Source organism: Chelonoidis abingdonii, chromosome 3 (assembly GCF_003597395.2).
Source record: "Chelonoidis abingdonii isolate Lonesome George chromosome 3, CheloAbing_2.0, whole genome shotgun sequence".
Taxonomy (NCBI): Eukaryota; Metazoa; Chordata; order Testudines; family Testudinidae; genus Chelonoidis; species Chelonoidis abingdonii.
The window spans coordinates 66,944,699-66,961,193 of NC_133771.1; the positions used below are offsets into that span (position 1 = coordinate 66,944,699).

At 40.6% G+C, this 16,495-nt stretch overlaps 1 protein-coding gene across 1 annotated transcript in view; it reads right to left on the reverse strand.

Annotated features, from left to right (window-relative positions):
• Positions 1 to 4,328: 4,328 nt before the first annotated feature.
• Positions 4,329 to 16,495, reverse strand: part of UBE3D (ubiquitin protein ligase E3D) — a 158,313-nt gene continuing 146,146 nt past the window's right edge. Inside the window, exon 10 of the mRNA XM_032772349.2 lies at positions 4,329 to 5,767. Coding sequence (XP_032628240.1) covers positions 5,747 to 5,767 — 21 coding nt within the window. The 3' untranslated portion in view covers positions 4,329 to 5,746. The remainder of the gene's footprint in view (positions 5,768 to 16,495) is intronic.

A 16,495-nucleotide genomic window follows, 5' to 3' on the forward strand; every position in this document is an offset into this window, starting at 1 on the left:
ATGTCTCCTTAGACATACCCCGTGCCCACACTACCCTTTTTTATTCTACACTGTTGAAGGCAAGAAACACTTAGGGTTTGTGACGTATGTCTATCCAGTGCAGAGGAACTGGCCAAGGGAGAGATCCTCAGCTGGTATAAATTGTCATAGCTCCACTGAAGTCAAAGGCAGCTGAGACCTTGCCCCGTCCCTGCTTATCTTCACTTGTGCTGGTATTTAAGCTCCACTCACACTTATGCTGGTGTGAAGCAACCTTGTCATCCTGACTCACTATGCACAGCAGGATCAAGGTCTCTGTGAAGCTTCTAACAGTTTTAAAGGAGAACATAGTTTCAAATTATGAATGAAGCTTGACATATTTTTAAAGGGCAGGTTCATTCAGAAGATTTAGATATGTTCTGCAGCTCTGACAGACGGTATGTTAATGTTTGTAAAATGCATAGAAATCCTCAGATGTAACGTAAAAGAAAAGGACAAAGTGGCATTTTACAATTAAATTAAAACCAAATTTATACATGCTCACACTTCAAACACTGTTTTTATCTAGATTTATTCTAAGTTAACAGTCAATTAACTGTTGAAAGACAGCACAGTATGGAAAAGGGAACGGACAAAAGCATGTTAAGGTACGTCTACACTGCAATAACACATTTGCTGCTAACCCATGTCAGCCGACTCAGGCTCGCCAGGTTCAAGCTGCAGGGCTATCCAACTGGTGTAGACATCCCGGCTTTGGTTTGAGACTGGATGTCTACACTGAACTTTTATAGCTTTTACTGCAGTGTAGATACACTGTGCATTTAACCCAAAAATGCTTATCCGCAGAATCACTCTATTTATTTTAAACCAGAATTGAAAAGTTGTTTTTTTTTTAATCTTGTAACAAAGGGCTTGTGGGGATTGTGGGGAAAAAATAAATTTTTGTTCATGTGTATGAGGTCTTCTGATGTGCACCCTTTATAAACTTGAAAAATAAGCAACATTTCTATTTTGGACACATATAAATGTGGAATTTAAAAGATGACAGATTTACCATTAATTGTGAATGATCACAAGGATGTTGTGACAAGAAGTAGTGTGCAAAAATAACCTGCTCACATGAAGATTACCACTTTTTTATAAAGCATTATAATTAATGAGTTTTAAAAAAGCAACAACTGAACTCATCAGGATTCAAGTACACTGGTGCCTACGAAAAGAACTAAAGAAAAATGCTGAAAGATTTAAAAAAAAAAAAGTAGACAACTCATCTCTAAAAACAGTTACAGTCTGTTATAATAATGCATCACCTGTCATCACAATGAATCCTCTTAAGGGGACATTATTGACTTTTCTCCCCTTCTTCTGTATACTGGCAAGTAAACCCATTTTCAGACTTCTGATACAGTTATACATTACTGTACGTGGGCTGATGTTTTCTAGGTACCTGTCCAAATAACTTAACAATTGCAGGAGAGACAACTCAACCAGAACCAGAAATGCTCACCTTCCTGGTACGGGGACAAAGACCGGGCTTAAAAAAAAGCCACCAAGGTTCTTGAAGAGCATGGCTTTGTGAGGCTGCACATTTGGCCTAATGCTACCTCTGCTGTCTCCTCTCTCATATATTTCCCCAGGAATCCTTTCGAACTGAACACACTAGAAGCATGACATTTCACTGTGACATTCTACATGGTTTTCTGAGAGTGATAAATTGGCCAGGAGGGGTTTGATTTATATTTATTTATAGTGTCCCACTTCATGCAGATTTTTACTTCTGTATTGCTGATGAATCAAGTTAATGATTTGCCTGCACCTGCCATCTCAGAACCTCATTTGCCATTAGAAGTATATTAACTATTTATGTCCCTAATATCATATTATGTAGGAGAAATTGACACAATGACAGATTTTAAACATACAAAGCATTGGAGCAGATTGCTCTATTGATGCAAAATCACAACAGGAGGCATTTAAATAGGAGGAAAGTGGCTTTACAATCACAGTGTAGCAATCTGTCATTTCAATGTTTTCCCTCCTCTATTGGCCTAATCATATTCTGGAAAGCAGAGACCAGCATACAACAGAGCAAAACAAAAATGGGGAAAAAATTAGTGAAAAATTAATTGTATTCATAAGAGAAAAATTAAAATGACTCACCATTGTTATATAGACAAATTATCGTGGAAGTACACAATATAGCCCCAGAATATATATGTGAAAAATGCCACACTTCTGCTTTTATTTGAATACTCAAATCTAAAATAATGAGTAAAAAGTAGGATGGGATCTAAACTAGTTGCTGAGTGGTCTTAACCTCCACTAATACCCCATATCTCACAGGAGAAGCTCAGCATCTTGCAGTGTGTGTTAGAACAATATTATTGGCAAACATGTAAAGAAAGTGCTGACTTCTCCTGGAATCCCAGGGTTTTTAAAGAAGCTCTTCATAATGTAAGAGGACTGTTGCCCCCTTACTAACATTCAGTGGGGGTGTTTGGTTGCTAGCTCCCAGCACTAAAAAGGGAGGGGTCGATGGGAAATCAGGAGCCTGAGACTGACAGTCTCCAGGAACAATGCGGAGAGGCCAATGCTCCAGATCAGCCTGATTGACAGGGCGGGCAGGCTAATCAGGGAGTCAGGAGGCCAGGGGGTTCCCATGCTCTGTGTGAGCTGGAATTGTCTGAGTCAGATGGAGTGAGGCTGAGCTAAGGAGAGAGTAGGAGCCCAAGCTAAGCAGCTGGGAGCAGAGCTGCAGCCTAAAAAGCCAGAGCACAGCCCAGAGAGAGCAGACCTGCCCTGAGAGCAGAGCTGCAGCAACCAGAGCCAGAGGGGCCAGATAAGCAGCCCAGGAAGCAGATAAGAGCTGAGAGAGAGTCACAGAAGCAGCCTGCAGAGCAGACCTGCCCTGGGAGCAGATCCGTAGCAACTGGAGCCAGAGAGGCCAGAGAAGCAGCCCAGGGAGCTGAAGGCAGAGCAGCAGCAGCAGCCACGCTGAGGCAGTGTGGAGCTGGGGCTGGAGCAGTCCGGAGCTGGGTGCGGTGAGCAGCTGGGGAGAGCAAAGGGGACCATGGGCAGTGAGCCCAGCACAGGGAGACGCCTCAGCCAAGAGGCTCTGCAGGCCAGACTTGGAGGGGGATCATAACCCTGACAGAGTGGAGGTGACACTGGGGAGAAGGATCCTGCTACCTAGAGCCTGAGAGTGTGTGGCCATCGCCAGAGCAAGTGTCCAACCCGCAGCATCCCTGCAGCACAGCCAGGGCCTGAGAAGGAGGCCTGGGACCTACAAGGAACAGACTATGAAGTGCCCTGATGTCTAGAGACACTGTTTGTGATGGTCCCTGCCACAGAGCGGGGTGATGTGTTTTCCTTTAACCTTTCCCATTTTTCCTTATTCTTTTTTAAAATTAATTGTTAATTAAATAACTTGTATTTGCTTTAAATTGTATGATGTGATCAGTGGGTCAGGGAGGTGCGCAATCCAAAGAGAGTACCCCGGAGTGGGGACACTCTAGCCCCTGTCCTGGATGGCCACAGCAGGGTTGGGGGTTGAGCCCCCTAGGAATCCTGGGCCCAGCCTTGTTGGGGTTACGAGGACTCTGCCAGACAGGAGAGTGGAAGGGGAGTCCTCAAGGGCAGGGAGGCCCCTGGGTAAAGGAAGTGGAAGCGAGGACTCAGATCCTTTCGCTAGCCCACTTCACCAGGGTAGTGCAGAAGCCAGGAAAGTTCCCCACAATAGCGGGACCATTCCCCTCTTACAACAACAAGAATCTCTCCCTCTAAACCTGTTCCTCTTAAAGAATTGTCCTTTGACAAGCTTACAGCTTTCTTATTTCTTAATTGTTTGCAGTGTAGCTGCTGTGTTGATCCCAGGATATTAAAGAGAGAGAAGGTGGGTGAGGTAAGCTCAAAAGCTGTTTCTTTCACTAACAAAAGTTGGTCCAGTAAAAGATATTACCTCACCCACCTTGTCTCTCTTATTTCTTAATTGTTTAAAGATGAGTACTGCAAAAAAGCCAGTCTGTACAAACAGGATTTCTTCCACTATTTTCAGTAGAAATGCTTCTCCCAAGCATCTTCAGGACATAAGAACTGTGAGACTGGATCAGACCTATGGTTCAGCGAATCCAGTATTCTGTCTCTAAAAGCGGACTGCACTAAATGCTTCAAGGGAAGGCACAAAACAGAACAGACTAACGTGGGCTATGCTGCATACTGTATTCGGTCTCCTCGTAACCCCTATACTTAGATTAATTTACAACCTGAATCATGGTGTTTAATAACTCTAACCAAAATGTATGGTAGCGTAAACTAGTATAACTCTGGATCATCTAGTTATCTGTATAAACGTGTGACCCTTTTTGAATCGTGCTAAGTTTTCGGCCCCAATGGTATTCTGTGGCAATCTTGAGGACACACAAGAAAATAGATTAAGGTTACAAAATGAGCAGGGTTCCAAATATGTGTTAATACAGGTCTCAGGTATACAGTATAAAAGGGATCCACAATATGAATTTTGTCAGAAGTTCCGCTCTATCCTTAGCTTAGGCAGAGTACAGAGTGGCTGCTGAATTATGGTAGTAGTGGTGCTTATGCAGAGATGAATAGTTCATCTTTCCCTCCACTGCCCACACATATATACATATCCTCTCTGGCACTCTCTCTGCACAGTGGAGACCAAATTGATTACTGACAACTAAAGAATGAGAGGTCCACTCCAAAATTGGAAACAGTGCAAGGTTATTTGTTCCACATGGAATGCATTTGGTGGTATCAGTCCAATTACAAGTAGATAAGTGTCTACAACACAGAAACTGCTACCAACTCCAGTCAGCACTAACTCACTTGTCAACTTCTCTTGACAGTCTGATAAGAGGAGAAAGTACTGAATGGGCAATAAGGACTGAACTACTCCATCGATATGGTCCCGCCAAGCCAGGATTGAGGCACCTAGGAACGTCTAGGAAGGGCTATGTGGGGAAGTTTATGTTGTCACAAACTGAGATGCACGTGCTTCGCAAACAGAGGACTGTCAGTTCAGCAACTTCTATGAACCCTATATTCACAGACACCCTTCTTTTTGTAGTTGCAAGATACTCTCTTAAGTAATCACAAAAACATTTTGTCTGTGAACTTTAACTAATAAATTATCAATTTCATTCAGTTTTACATAGAGTGCAGCCGTGTAAATACTACCTTCTCTCTTGATTAGGGAGTAGGATTTCATATGGAAATAATGTATATGCTACATACATAAGTTTGCTGGAAAACAAGTTTACATTTTACAGTTCTAGTTGTCTGATTACCTCTGCCAACTCAAAAAGGTGAGAAAAGCGGTAAAATTTGCATATATATTTCGGAGTTAGAATTCACGATATTAAATATTTTATACCCTCTACTGGCTGTCAGTTCTTCATTTTCCACATAAAATACATAAGTTACTATCCATCAAGATAATTGACTTCTTTTCCCTTGGTGATTAAGAGGTCATCATTATAGTCACCCCAGCTTTCAGACATAAGTCACTCTCAGAACTCCAGTCTTGTAATGTATGCCTGTCTAAACCAACTTTCTCAGTCATTGGCTTTGCTCTTTCAAAACCAAAAATACAACAAATATCATAAATAATAAAATAATATTATGTTGAGGTTTTGCACTCTCACTGACTCTTGCTGGAAAGTCATCCCAATGGAAATTATCCTTATATTTCTGTATTTTATTTGAAGGTTAACTTCAGAATAATTTTCAGTGAATGTGTCTGGATTCTTCACATCTTCAAAAAGGCAACCTGTAAAAGAGAACAAAACAAAACAAAAAAATTGTTAGCTTCAGCATGGCAAGAAAAAGCATAAAGGACTCCTGCAATTCAAAGAAATGTTGCACTTATGATCACTTCACAGAAAAGTACATTCACCCAAGGCTGTGCAGTACTTTTCTCAAAGAAGTGATTGTTAAATGCTGAAGTTAGTTCTAATGTTTATTCTACTTTTCTGTTTATCCTCTTAATATCCTCAAACCCACTGTTCAATGCTTGCTGCTGAATTAAATCAGCTGCAGGAGTTTTCACAGTTGCAACAAGGATTAGCAAGATTCTCTGGTCTGTGTTTCTGTGAGGGAAAGTCATGTATACACATTTTTCTCCTTGCATCAGAAATACAATTTGTTTCTAAATAGCAAAAGTAAAAGGTACTCACCTTGGGGGGAGGGGTAGCTCAGTGGTTTGAGCATTGGCCTGCTAAACCCAGGGTTTAAACTCAGTCCTTGAGGGTGCCACTTAGGGATCTGGGGCAAAATCAGTACTTGGTTCTGCTAGTGAAGGCAGGGGGCTGGACTCAATGACTTTTCAGGGTCCCTTCCAGCTCTATGAGATAGGTATATCTCCACATATTATATTATTGTCAAATTTAAGAAGACATTTGACAGTATTCTGAAACTGGTTTCAATTTTAATCCCTGATATACTCCCCATTTTGCCCAAAATATTAGCTTGTTTTAAGAACGTTGTCTCTATCTGCTATGAAATCCTGATCTCAGCAGAGTTAATAGAAAAACTCATTCAGATTTCAAAGTGACTAAGAAATAGTCCAAGACACATCCGCGATGCTGCATAAAAAGGAAGATAACTAATTACACTAATACAGTCACCACTGTTACAAAGTTGCAATAAATCTTGTACAAAGCATGTCATGTAAGATATCAATGGAAAAGTTATAGACTGCTAAGTATTATTATCCTGTTTAAATTCATGTATCATCTTTGTATATGCAGTTATGAATATTGGCTAAGAGTTTGTATCTCAAACATGTTGTTTTCTTAGGTGACACCCCAAGACAGATTTGCATCTAGACTAGGCAACCTGCTTGATGGCCCATTAAAGACAATCAGATCACACAGTGAGCCCCTCCTGAAGCCGTTTTAGAAAGCATTGAGGCACTGGCCACCCCGTGGTTCAGCAAGGCACATAAGGACATCTGATATGACTCTATCTTTTGCCAGTAACCTTCCATACATTTGAGCTAAAAGTATAAAAGGAGACTGTGACATCCCTGCTTTGTCTTCAGTCCTGCCCCATATCTTTGGACATGATTTCTAACAAAAGGAAGCTTTGGACAATGGACTGATGACACCCAATCTATTTGGGTGAACCAGAGAGAATTACTATAAAATAGCAGATTTAACATCACTGCTACTATCCTGACCAGCAAACTCTGAAACAACTGTAATGCACACATTTCCTTTAATCAATCAATAACTCTTATTTTCTTTTTGTATAAATAAACCTTTAGTTTTTAGTTACTAAAAGATTGGCTACACGTGGTATTTGTAAAGATGTAAGAATATACATTGACTTGGGGGAGTAGCTGATCCTTGGGTTTAGAAGAACCTTACATATGATGAATCTGTTTTTCTGTAAACTCTCATCATAAAGATCAGATGTCTGGGTGGTGATAGGGACTGGACTGCATAAGGGGACTGTATTTTGGCTTCTTGTTACCCAGTGTGGTGATACAGGAGCTCACTTTTGTTGCTGATATGGTGAACTCTAATGTTAGAATAACCACCAGTTTTGAGGTATGTCTCCCCTATTTTTGAACAGTTTGTCCTGAATGTGGCATTCTCAGCTGTGACCCACACTAGGCATGGTCCACAGGATTTTTTTTACAGAAAAATCCTGGAAGAAGGAAAACTACATGACAAACACTTCATGGAAAATGATCCACCTTCTTCCTTTTGGTGTGCAGGACTAATGGCAATACAGAAGGGACAAGGAGTGTGACCTGCCAAATACAAAAAGCCCAAGGATTTGTGGGAGTAAATGGGTCCATTCTACTGGCTATTGGTTCTTCTGCATGTAAGGGCTCTCTCTCCATGTTCTTTTCAGCCTTCCTCAGAACTGGCAGTCCATACTAGAACACAATTAGAATATGATGCTAAACAACTGGGAAAAAAGTATGAGCAAAGTAGACCTCCAGAGTAAGGAAAACAGCTAACTATTACACTGGGAAAGCTTAAAACTATGCTGATCAAAAAGGTAATTCAGAAAACATGTTGAAGCCACTATGGAAGGATGAAAAAGCCAATAGGGCATTTAGCATATTGCTGAAAACACCCAGGGAACAGAACTGATGCCTCACAGAAACAGAGCAACAAGAAGAGTCATTAGACATATGCTGACCTTATTCCTCCATGCTCCTTGCAACTCCAATGGATTACAAGCAATTACAGTTCTAGTAAAGCTCAATATCATCTTGGGTTTGTAAACTATTAGACTACATGTATGTGGATGTCACGCTGATCTTTAATCCCCAGACTGTTTTGAGACTGTATTCAAAGAACATACTAAATATGATGAACTGGCAGGGATTGAATTGCAAATAAAACAGCAACTATATCAAATGATTAGTCAAAATATAGAGCTGCACAGAATAAAAAATTTCTCTCTCATCAGATGGCCAAAGGAATACTCAAAAGACACTCAGATGTTTGCTAGAGAAGATGCAGAATACTTAGTATCTTCAGACACATCTAGGGGATTTGTACTAGAAAAGGATTTGCATCAATAATAACCTGAATATAGACTATGAATTAGCCAAGACTATGCCACTTCTTGGCTATAATGGAAAAAATCTGAATCCCAACATTTCAACTGCTCAGTATCCACTTGCTGTCTGCAACAATTACAATAGGACCACATTGGAAAGCTTCACATTTCCATGGGCTTTATTACATGGGAGAGCTGTGCAGAAACTGAAATTTCTGTTCTGTGGAAAACTTTGCATTAAAAAACTTCTGCATCAGAATAAAAAGCAATTTTTTTTGAAAATGTACATTTTTCAATGGAATAGAAATTTTTGAATTTTTTTTTAAATATTCCAGGCAGATAGCTGGCCCACCACCAATCTAGTTGCCCAAGAAGACAACCGCCCAGGGAAACCTGTCTGCCTAACAAGTTTCTTTCAAAAGTTTCATCCCAACCAGATGTTCCCATGGAACATTTTGATTCTGTCAAACTAGCATTTTCCAACTAAAAAAAACTTGTTCTGTTGGAAAAAATTTCAACAGTTCTAGGGTTTCCTGGAAAATACTAATGATGGAAGATATTAATCCTCTAAACTACTGACTCCCACTCTCAAATGCAGGAAACCCAAAATACCTTCCACATTTGCTCCTGATTTAGCTATCCATAGGAACGGAGACAGCAACTTAATCAATAATCTAAACGAAAAAAAGTCACAGACAACCAGGGGCGGCTTTATGTATTTTGCAGCCCTAAGCACAGCAGTCAGGCGGCTTTTGGCGGCGCGTCTGCAGGAGGTCCATTGGTAATGTGGAGTCGGCGGCATGCCTGCAGGAGGTCCGCCAGTCCCGAGGCTTCGGCGTACCCGCCACCAAATTGCCGCCGAATCTGTGGGACCAGCAGACCTCCCACAGACATGCCGCCAAAGGCTCCCTGACTGTTGCCCCCACAGGGACCGGCAGGCCGTCCCAGGCACGCGCTTGGTGCACTGGTGCCTGGAGCTGCCCCAGCAGACAACCAGACTAGTGCTGAAAACCTGGCTCCTTTGAAGTTAAATGCAAAACTTCTACTGACTTCAGTGGGGCTAGAGATCTAGCAGAAAACGGGACAGATAGAAACAAGAATGAGAAGCAACAACTACTTCAATACAACAGAATCAAAACTTGAGATAGATTTTTCTCTTGATTCAATGCAGGATCCTTCTATCTTTCACTATGTAGTACTGGTGATATCATTACAGTTGATGTGTTTATTTAATTTGACCATTTGATTCCTTGGAGAAGATTATATGCATTGAAATACTTCCTTGTAGAGGGTATATTTTGGGGGATTTTTTGTACTGTTATATTTCCCTGCTGTGCAATAAAAAGTAAAACTTAGAAAAGAATGCTTTGTGACTGCATTTGCAAATATTACCAAAGTGAATGAAAGAAAACCACAGTAGATCATCAGAATATTTGATGTCTCCAACAACAAAAGAGTAATAACACTGGGAAATCATAAAACTAGCTAACAAGTACCTACAATATTTTAAATACAACAAATTATATAGAATACATACAAATTAAAGATTAAAATTTATTAAATTCTATGGGTTCAAAAGAAAGCCTATAAAATGCAATAATAGTAAGCTTTAAAAACTAATAATATCCACCCTCTATTTGTTCAATGACAGGAGGAATTGTATCTTATAGTCTGTATCACAATTATTGTAGATGTACTCATGCACCTTAGCAACATTATAGTATCAAAAAAGTTAACATTGCAGTTTTCCTCTAATTCAACTAGAGATCTGTGGGTTTGTGGGAGTTTTTGCCCCATCTATCGTCCTATTGCCTTTCTGAGCCAGAGACTACTAGCCTCATCAGGGATCACCGCAGATAATCTTGTCACAGCCTACAAACATGGTATTTCACGCACTCTCTGTCAGTACCTAGGCTGGCCCAGGGAAGCTAATGATCCTACCAGTGGACAAAATTCAGTAATGAAACCTGGTCACATGCCACCAAGGCACACTGTGCATAAGCTGCGAAGAATGCTATCAGCACAATATGAAAGAGAAGCACCAAACAAAACAACTCTGATCTACAAACTAAGTTGTCAAGATAATTGGTTTTTGAACAGTTCACACAAGAATTTTTGTTGTTGTTGCAGATAGTACAGTGTACTGAGTCCTTTTCAAGAAACTCAATCCGGTTTATATTAGCCAACTTTTAAATGCTGGTTTTTGTACTTTATGTATCCTTACCTGTGCCAAGAAAAATTGTTTTAATCTACTATTTGTTTCAAAATATTATAATTTTAGTCTATTTCACAATGTTGAGTGAAGTCTCAGCATTCCATCTTGCTAGTTTTCACAGTACAAGAAGCTGCAAAAAACTTCAGCTAATGAATGAATACAAACTCTACATTTGCAGGTTTTTTATAGATATATAGTGCAGTGCAGCACAGCCATATATGTACATACACACACACACACACAAAAGACAAATCACACTAGCTTGTTTTTATTGTAAATGGTAAAATGGCAGAAATGTTGACACAAATTCTCAGATCCACAGAAAGTTAAGAAAGGTGGCTTATTTTGTACATACCAAGAGTCAATATCTATTTGATTGTCATCACAACTGGAAGCTGCTATTTTTTTGCTCTTTCAGCGACTGTGACAAATGCCTTTGAATAAACTATGTTAAGATGAATCCAGATAAAATGGGGAAATTATGTTGATAGTTAGGAAGAAATTAACTGGATAGTGAGCCCATGTTAGTTCAATGTGCCAGACCGTCGGCAATCTAGTCGCAATTTCGTGATCATATTCCATCCACTGATGCTATTGTTCCAATCTTGGTGGCAGGTAGTACCTTTTCACTGAAGTCCTATTTGTGACCATTTCTCTCTGAAATGCAGACCTCATCACAGCATCATTGCTTTGGTAACACCCAGGCTACATTACTGCAATGTTCTCTATTTGAGCTTAGCACTGAAAAAGCCCAACACTCATTGCTCAGTGGGACAAATAGCTAGCTATGAGCCCATCGTACCAGTGTTTTATGATCTGCTTTGTCACCCTGTTTATTTCTTGGCACAGTTCAACATGGTTAGTCATAAAGTACAAAGCCCTAAGTAGTCTTTTTCTCTATGTTCTCTTGCAGTTATGAGCCACTGGGCTGATCTCACTATTGGTTCCCGAGGTTAATTTCTCTATCTGCACTGGAGATCTTACACCCCTGGGACTTGATTCCTTCTAGGGTTGCCAGAGCTGTAACAAAATTCAGCATGCAATCCAAGATGGTGCAAGTCTGGGACGCAGCAACAGCAGTCAGTCAGTGCCTCCCTCTGGGACCTCCTCCCCAGGGCTGGGAGCGGGGCCTGGGAGGGCAGGATCCAGCAGCTGTGGACCAATCAGCTACAGATGCAGAGGAGGAACCAATCAGGAAGTAGACCAATTGGGACTCTTTCTGAGTTGCAATGTCTGCTCTGCAAAAATCCTGGACATTTCCTGTTATTTGATAAATTTGCCCAGACAGAGGACAGAGCCTCAAAATAAAAAATAAAATAAAAAAAAAAAGGCCATGTCCAGGAAAACCTGGATGTATGGTAACCCTAATGCCAGACAAATTGTTTTGTCAAGTTTTTGAAACTTTTCCTTAATATTTATAAGAGATTGGGGTGTTGGAAATGTCGGGTAATTACGGACCCTTTAATGTTGTTTGTACTAAAAAAATTAAGAGGAATAAGTGAGGGAGAAAAGCTGTTATTTATAGAAAAAGTTTAGAAAGCAATGGAGACTCAATGAGCCAGAGAGATAAAGAAGGCTGTTCCAGAAGCTGCTGGAAAGAAATCTCTTTGCCAGTATTCCCATTCTGGATAGAACAGATAGAGAGGATGTCTGGTGTTAAATGAGCAGAGGCAAGGCTCAAGCTAGATGAGCAATGTATTTAAAAAAAACAAAACACAAGATCTGTGTGTTCAGAGTATGCAGGCAATCCTGTGGAGCTGACAGTAGATACAGGAGTAAGAGAAAAGTCAAAGATGATGCCAAAGTTACAAGCAGTGGAGGCAAAGGGGCTGTCTGAACTGAGGGAGATAAAGAAGATGGAGTTCTAGAGAATTCTCCTCTTTGCAAAGAAAAGGACAAACAGTTCTGTTTTTGAAGCAATCAGCTTTAGGAAGCAGAGATTAAGCTATGTGTTTATTTCATCAAAACATAAAAACGACGAAGGTGTCAAAAGCTGAGTTTCAGTATGTAATCATGGGGATCACAAACTTTCAAACTGCTCCTACTTTTCAGTCACTCCAAAGTGAGAGAATGGTGCATAAATAAAGGGAAGTGTGTGCTTTTAAAAGTTAGGGACACAGGATTTCTAATACCTATATATTTCATACCAGTAAAATACACAGGTATTCATGGCATGTTCAATACAACCCCTATTCATTATCATTTCACAGGTGGAAATGTACTTCAGTTCTCTCTCATTTAACAACAACTGTAAGTTAAAGCGAATCAGCTTTTGCGTGTAGGCAAGGCCTTAATACTATCTGATCCATCACAACATTTGTGCTCAGTTTGTACTGGCATAAGATCAAGGTAGACCAGGAAGTGGAAGGAGCAAACCATCTGCATCTTGTCCAGGGAACATCTCCATGAATAATTGGTTCCTGGCTTAAATTTCTCTCACCAAAGTCCAGAGGTTCCAAACCCTGTCTTTTCAAACAACTTAAGCGGAGAATGAAGGGATTGGGTAATACTCCATTCAATCTTCCATTATAATTGCCTGATACCTCCACACACACAAATGTGTACTATTCATTTCCTGCATCGCTACCAGTAACAAAGCAATCGTTGCTCTGTTACAACCACAATTAGCTCATAATGTGGATTAGTGACTGTGGGCAGTGACTAACTATGCTAACCATAATCAAACCAAAGACTGCCTAGTCAATTGGCTTCCATCTGCATGGGTCACATATTCACCCCCAACCTTGGAGAATCAAGTCCACTGAGGTCCAATCCACAATTCATGTTCTGGAAATAAATTTGCAAAAAAAAAAAAAAAATGAAAATGACTTTGAAGGAATATTATTTAACTGCTAAACCTGAACATATGCCCACTTCATTCTGTCTCCAGTGAATGCAGGGCCCAATAAAAAGGCACCTGCCTTTATCAAAGTACATGCTAGCAGGCAGTTATTTATTACCTCAGTATCTATTAATCTCCTTCCTTGGGGTCTGCACCTTGGCGCAGGGGGAAGGCTTGTGTGTTTCAGTGACCCTGAGAACTATGCCAGTGGAAGTTTTAATTCCTCGCAGGATCACCCAAGACGGACAGGTCAAAGGGTAGGGACCAGTGGAAGAGCAGTCCATGATCATCCAGGCAGGGGCTGACCAATAGCACCCAACAACCTATCCTTGTCAAACAGATGAATTATACAAACACAACATAGCAGCCGGTCTGGCAAACAGCATGACAGACAGGGATGGCAGAGTCTTGCTCATGCCCTAAGCAGCATCTGATAGCTTGGGAGGGATTCAGATCTGTGGAAGTGCACAGATATTTCTAGATTTGAATGTTACTATTTGAAAGGAGTGGGGCATATTCAGTGCTAGGACAGTGAGAATCAAACACATGCCTATGTTAACAATGGCATTATTTTCCTCAGGATAGCATCCTGATATTGTGCAGAGCTCTGATCTGAGCTACACCAGCTAAAGGGAAGCTCCAGACTCTGGGGAAAATACCAGCAAGTTATGTTTGGCTTTGCTATGTCCCCTATGCCAGAAAGGAGACTATCAGATGACAGGAGTGCCCTGAAGTTCACTTTTCACATCTGATGAATCACGGACAGAAATTACAACCGCCTGAGGAGAACTGCTCCAGGTTTATGTTCAGATTGGGAAGTTTCACGGCATACTTTGAACATAATGCACCGATAATTCAGGCCCCAAGCAGGTAATGGAATATGAATACAAGTTCTTTACATAATTACTTTCTCCCTGACACTTACTTCTGGTCTAAGCAAACTGTAGAAGGATCAGCTTGCACTCGTAGGGCCCGATCCATCAAGGATGACAGGATCATGCCCTTAGCATGGTAAAGCCAATCTAATTGCTTTACTTCTAACAACAAACAGAATTTCAAAAACAAAAATATTACCTGAGGGATAAGATACCATGAAAACCTTCATGAAACAATCTTACAAAACCACTAAAAAGCATGGCTATTAAAAGGACACTGCCAGTTTCAAATGAGTTCCAAACACTGGATCTTATAAAAATACACTTTTACAAAACCTAGGACTAACAGAAAAGTGTCCATGATCATCATCATCATTTTTTCATTCCAATGGCATTGTGTACTTTAACAAACTAACATATTTCCTTGATGCGTCAGGAAACTAAACATTACAGCATTGTGCTAGTGCAGGGAAATACAGACGTGAAAATAAATAGAAACCAAATAGAAACAGATGTGATGGGACTAAATAGCCCTGATGGGTTACAAGTGGAGGGAAGGGAAACCCAGATCATTTGGGGTTAGGAGCAGGGGAAGAAGGAATTATGGCTATATGATATTGTTCCCTCATTCCCCCACCCACAGTGGCTCAGCTGGCGCTCCAGATGTTGCAGGGAAGGGAACCCACTGTGAGATCCTCCATCCACCCAGCCTCCTGGGAATTTGAGAAGTTAATGCTGACCCTATCAGTATTCATTTACATGGATCCATCTGTTATACTGTAAGCAATTTGGCAACAACACCTGGGGGAACCCATGGGACGTATATTTTTGTCAGAGCCACACTGTCATGGAGGCTAAAAGAGGGGCTGGAGGCAGTGCAGAGCCATGGAAAAGCTGGACCTCAGCAGATCTGCTGCCTAAGCAGCCAATTTCCCTGCTGCTTCTGTGAGAAGAGAAAACTCCGCATCCCAGTGGGAAAGATATGAAAGGAACCCCACAAGTGCAAACTGATGATGTTTCCTGTTCCCTGGGAAGGGATAAACTATGTGTGAGACAATATGACCCAGAGGGACTAGTTACTGTAGTTTAATTGTGCAAACTGGGAGACAAGTAAAATGTAAAAAAACAACCCAGTGGAAAATAAAATAGATTTCCGTTGTAATTTGAGCAAGAATTTTTTTAAAGTATGATTTTCAACCTGGTAGTGTCCCTTTAATATTGAATGAAATAAGTCAGTCTGTAACTAACACACATGCTTTCATCTTTTTACCTTCTTAACATTGTTAATTTCTCAGCAATATTGAGTTACACTAGGCTGCTTGTACTTTAGATATAACAGAGGTAAATGTGAAACAGTACTTCTCTTCTGAAGTTCCAGGCTGCGCTTTCTGCTAACATAAGAGCAGCATGTGAAGCATGACCAAGCTTTAGAAGGAAGTCTAAGAAGAGCAGCCAAAAGGATGGATAAAAGATCAGTCTCTGTTGGCTTTTATTTTATAAAAGTTCTTTCAGCATACTAGAAAATAGTGCTTAAAAATGAAAATGTTTTAAGGGAAGAAGAAAAGTGATTTTTTTAAAATCCAAATTTAAATGGCTACAAACCCTAATGATTTTTTTTTTGTCTCATTCCCAACCCCCATCGTTGGCCTGTTCCCATTTTCTTCCTATAGCAACCATTATTCTGGTAACGTGTTATGTAGAGAGGCACCGATCTCACAACAGTATTTACTTTTGTTAGACTTATATACAAACCATGGATATAGATGGGACATGGTGCTAATACTGCATTGTAATTACTGATCTAAATCCAACCAGAATAATAATAAAAAAATCCACAGAATTTAGGATTTTCCTTCTCAAGACCACATGCTGTTTGCTTTATACTGTTATGAACTGCAAGCCTCAGGGTATGGCTACACTTACATTTTTGCAGCGCTGGTAGTTACAGCTGTGGTCATACAGCTGTGTAGGGCCAGCGCTGCAGTGTGTCCACACTGACAGCGACCAGCGCTGCAGTGTGTCCACATTTGCAGCATTTGCAGC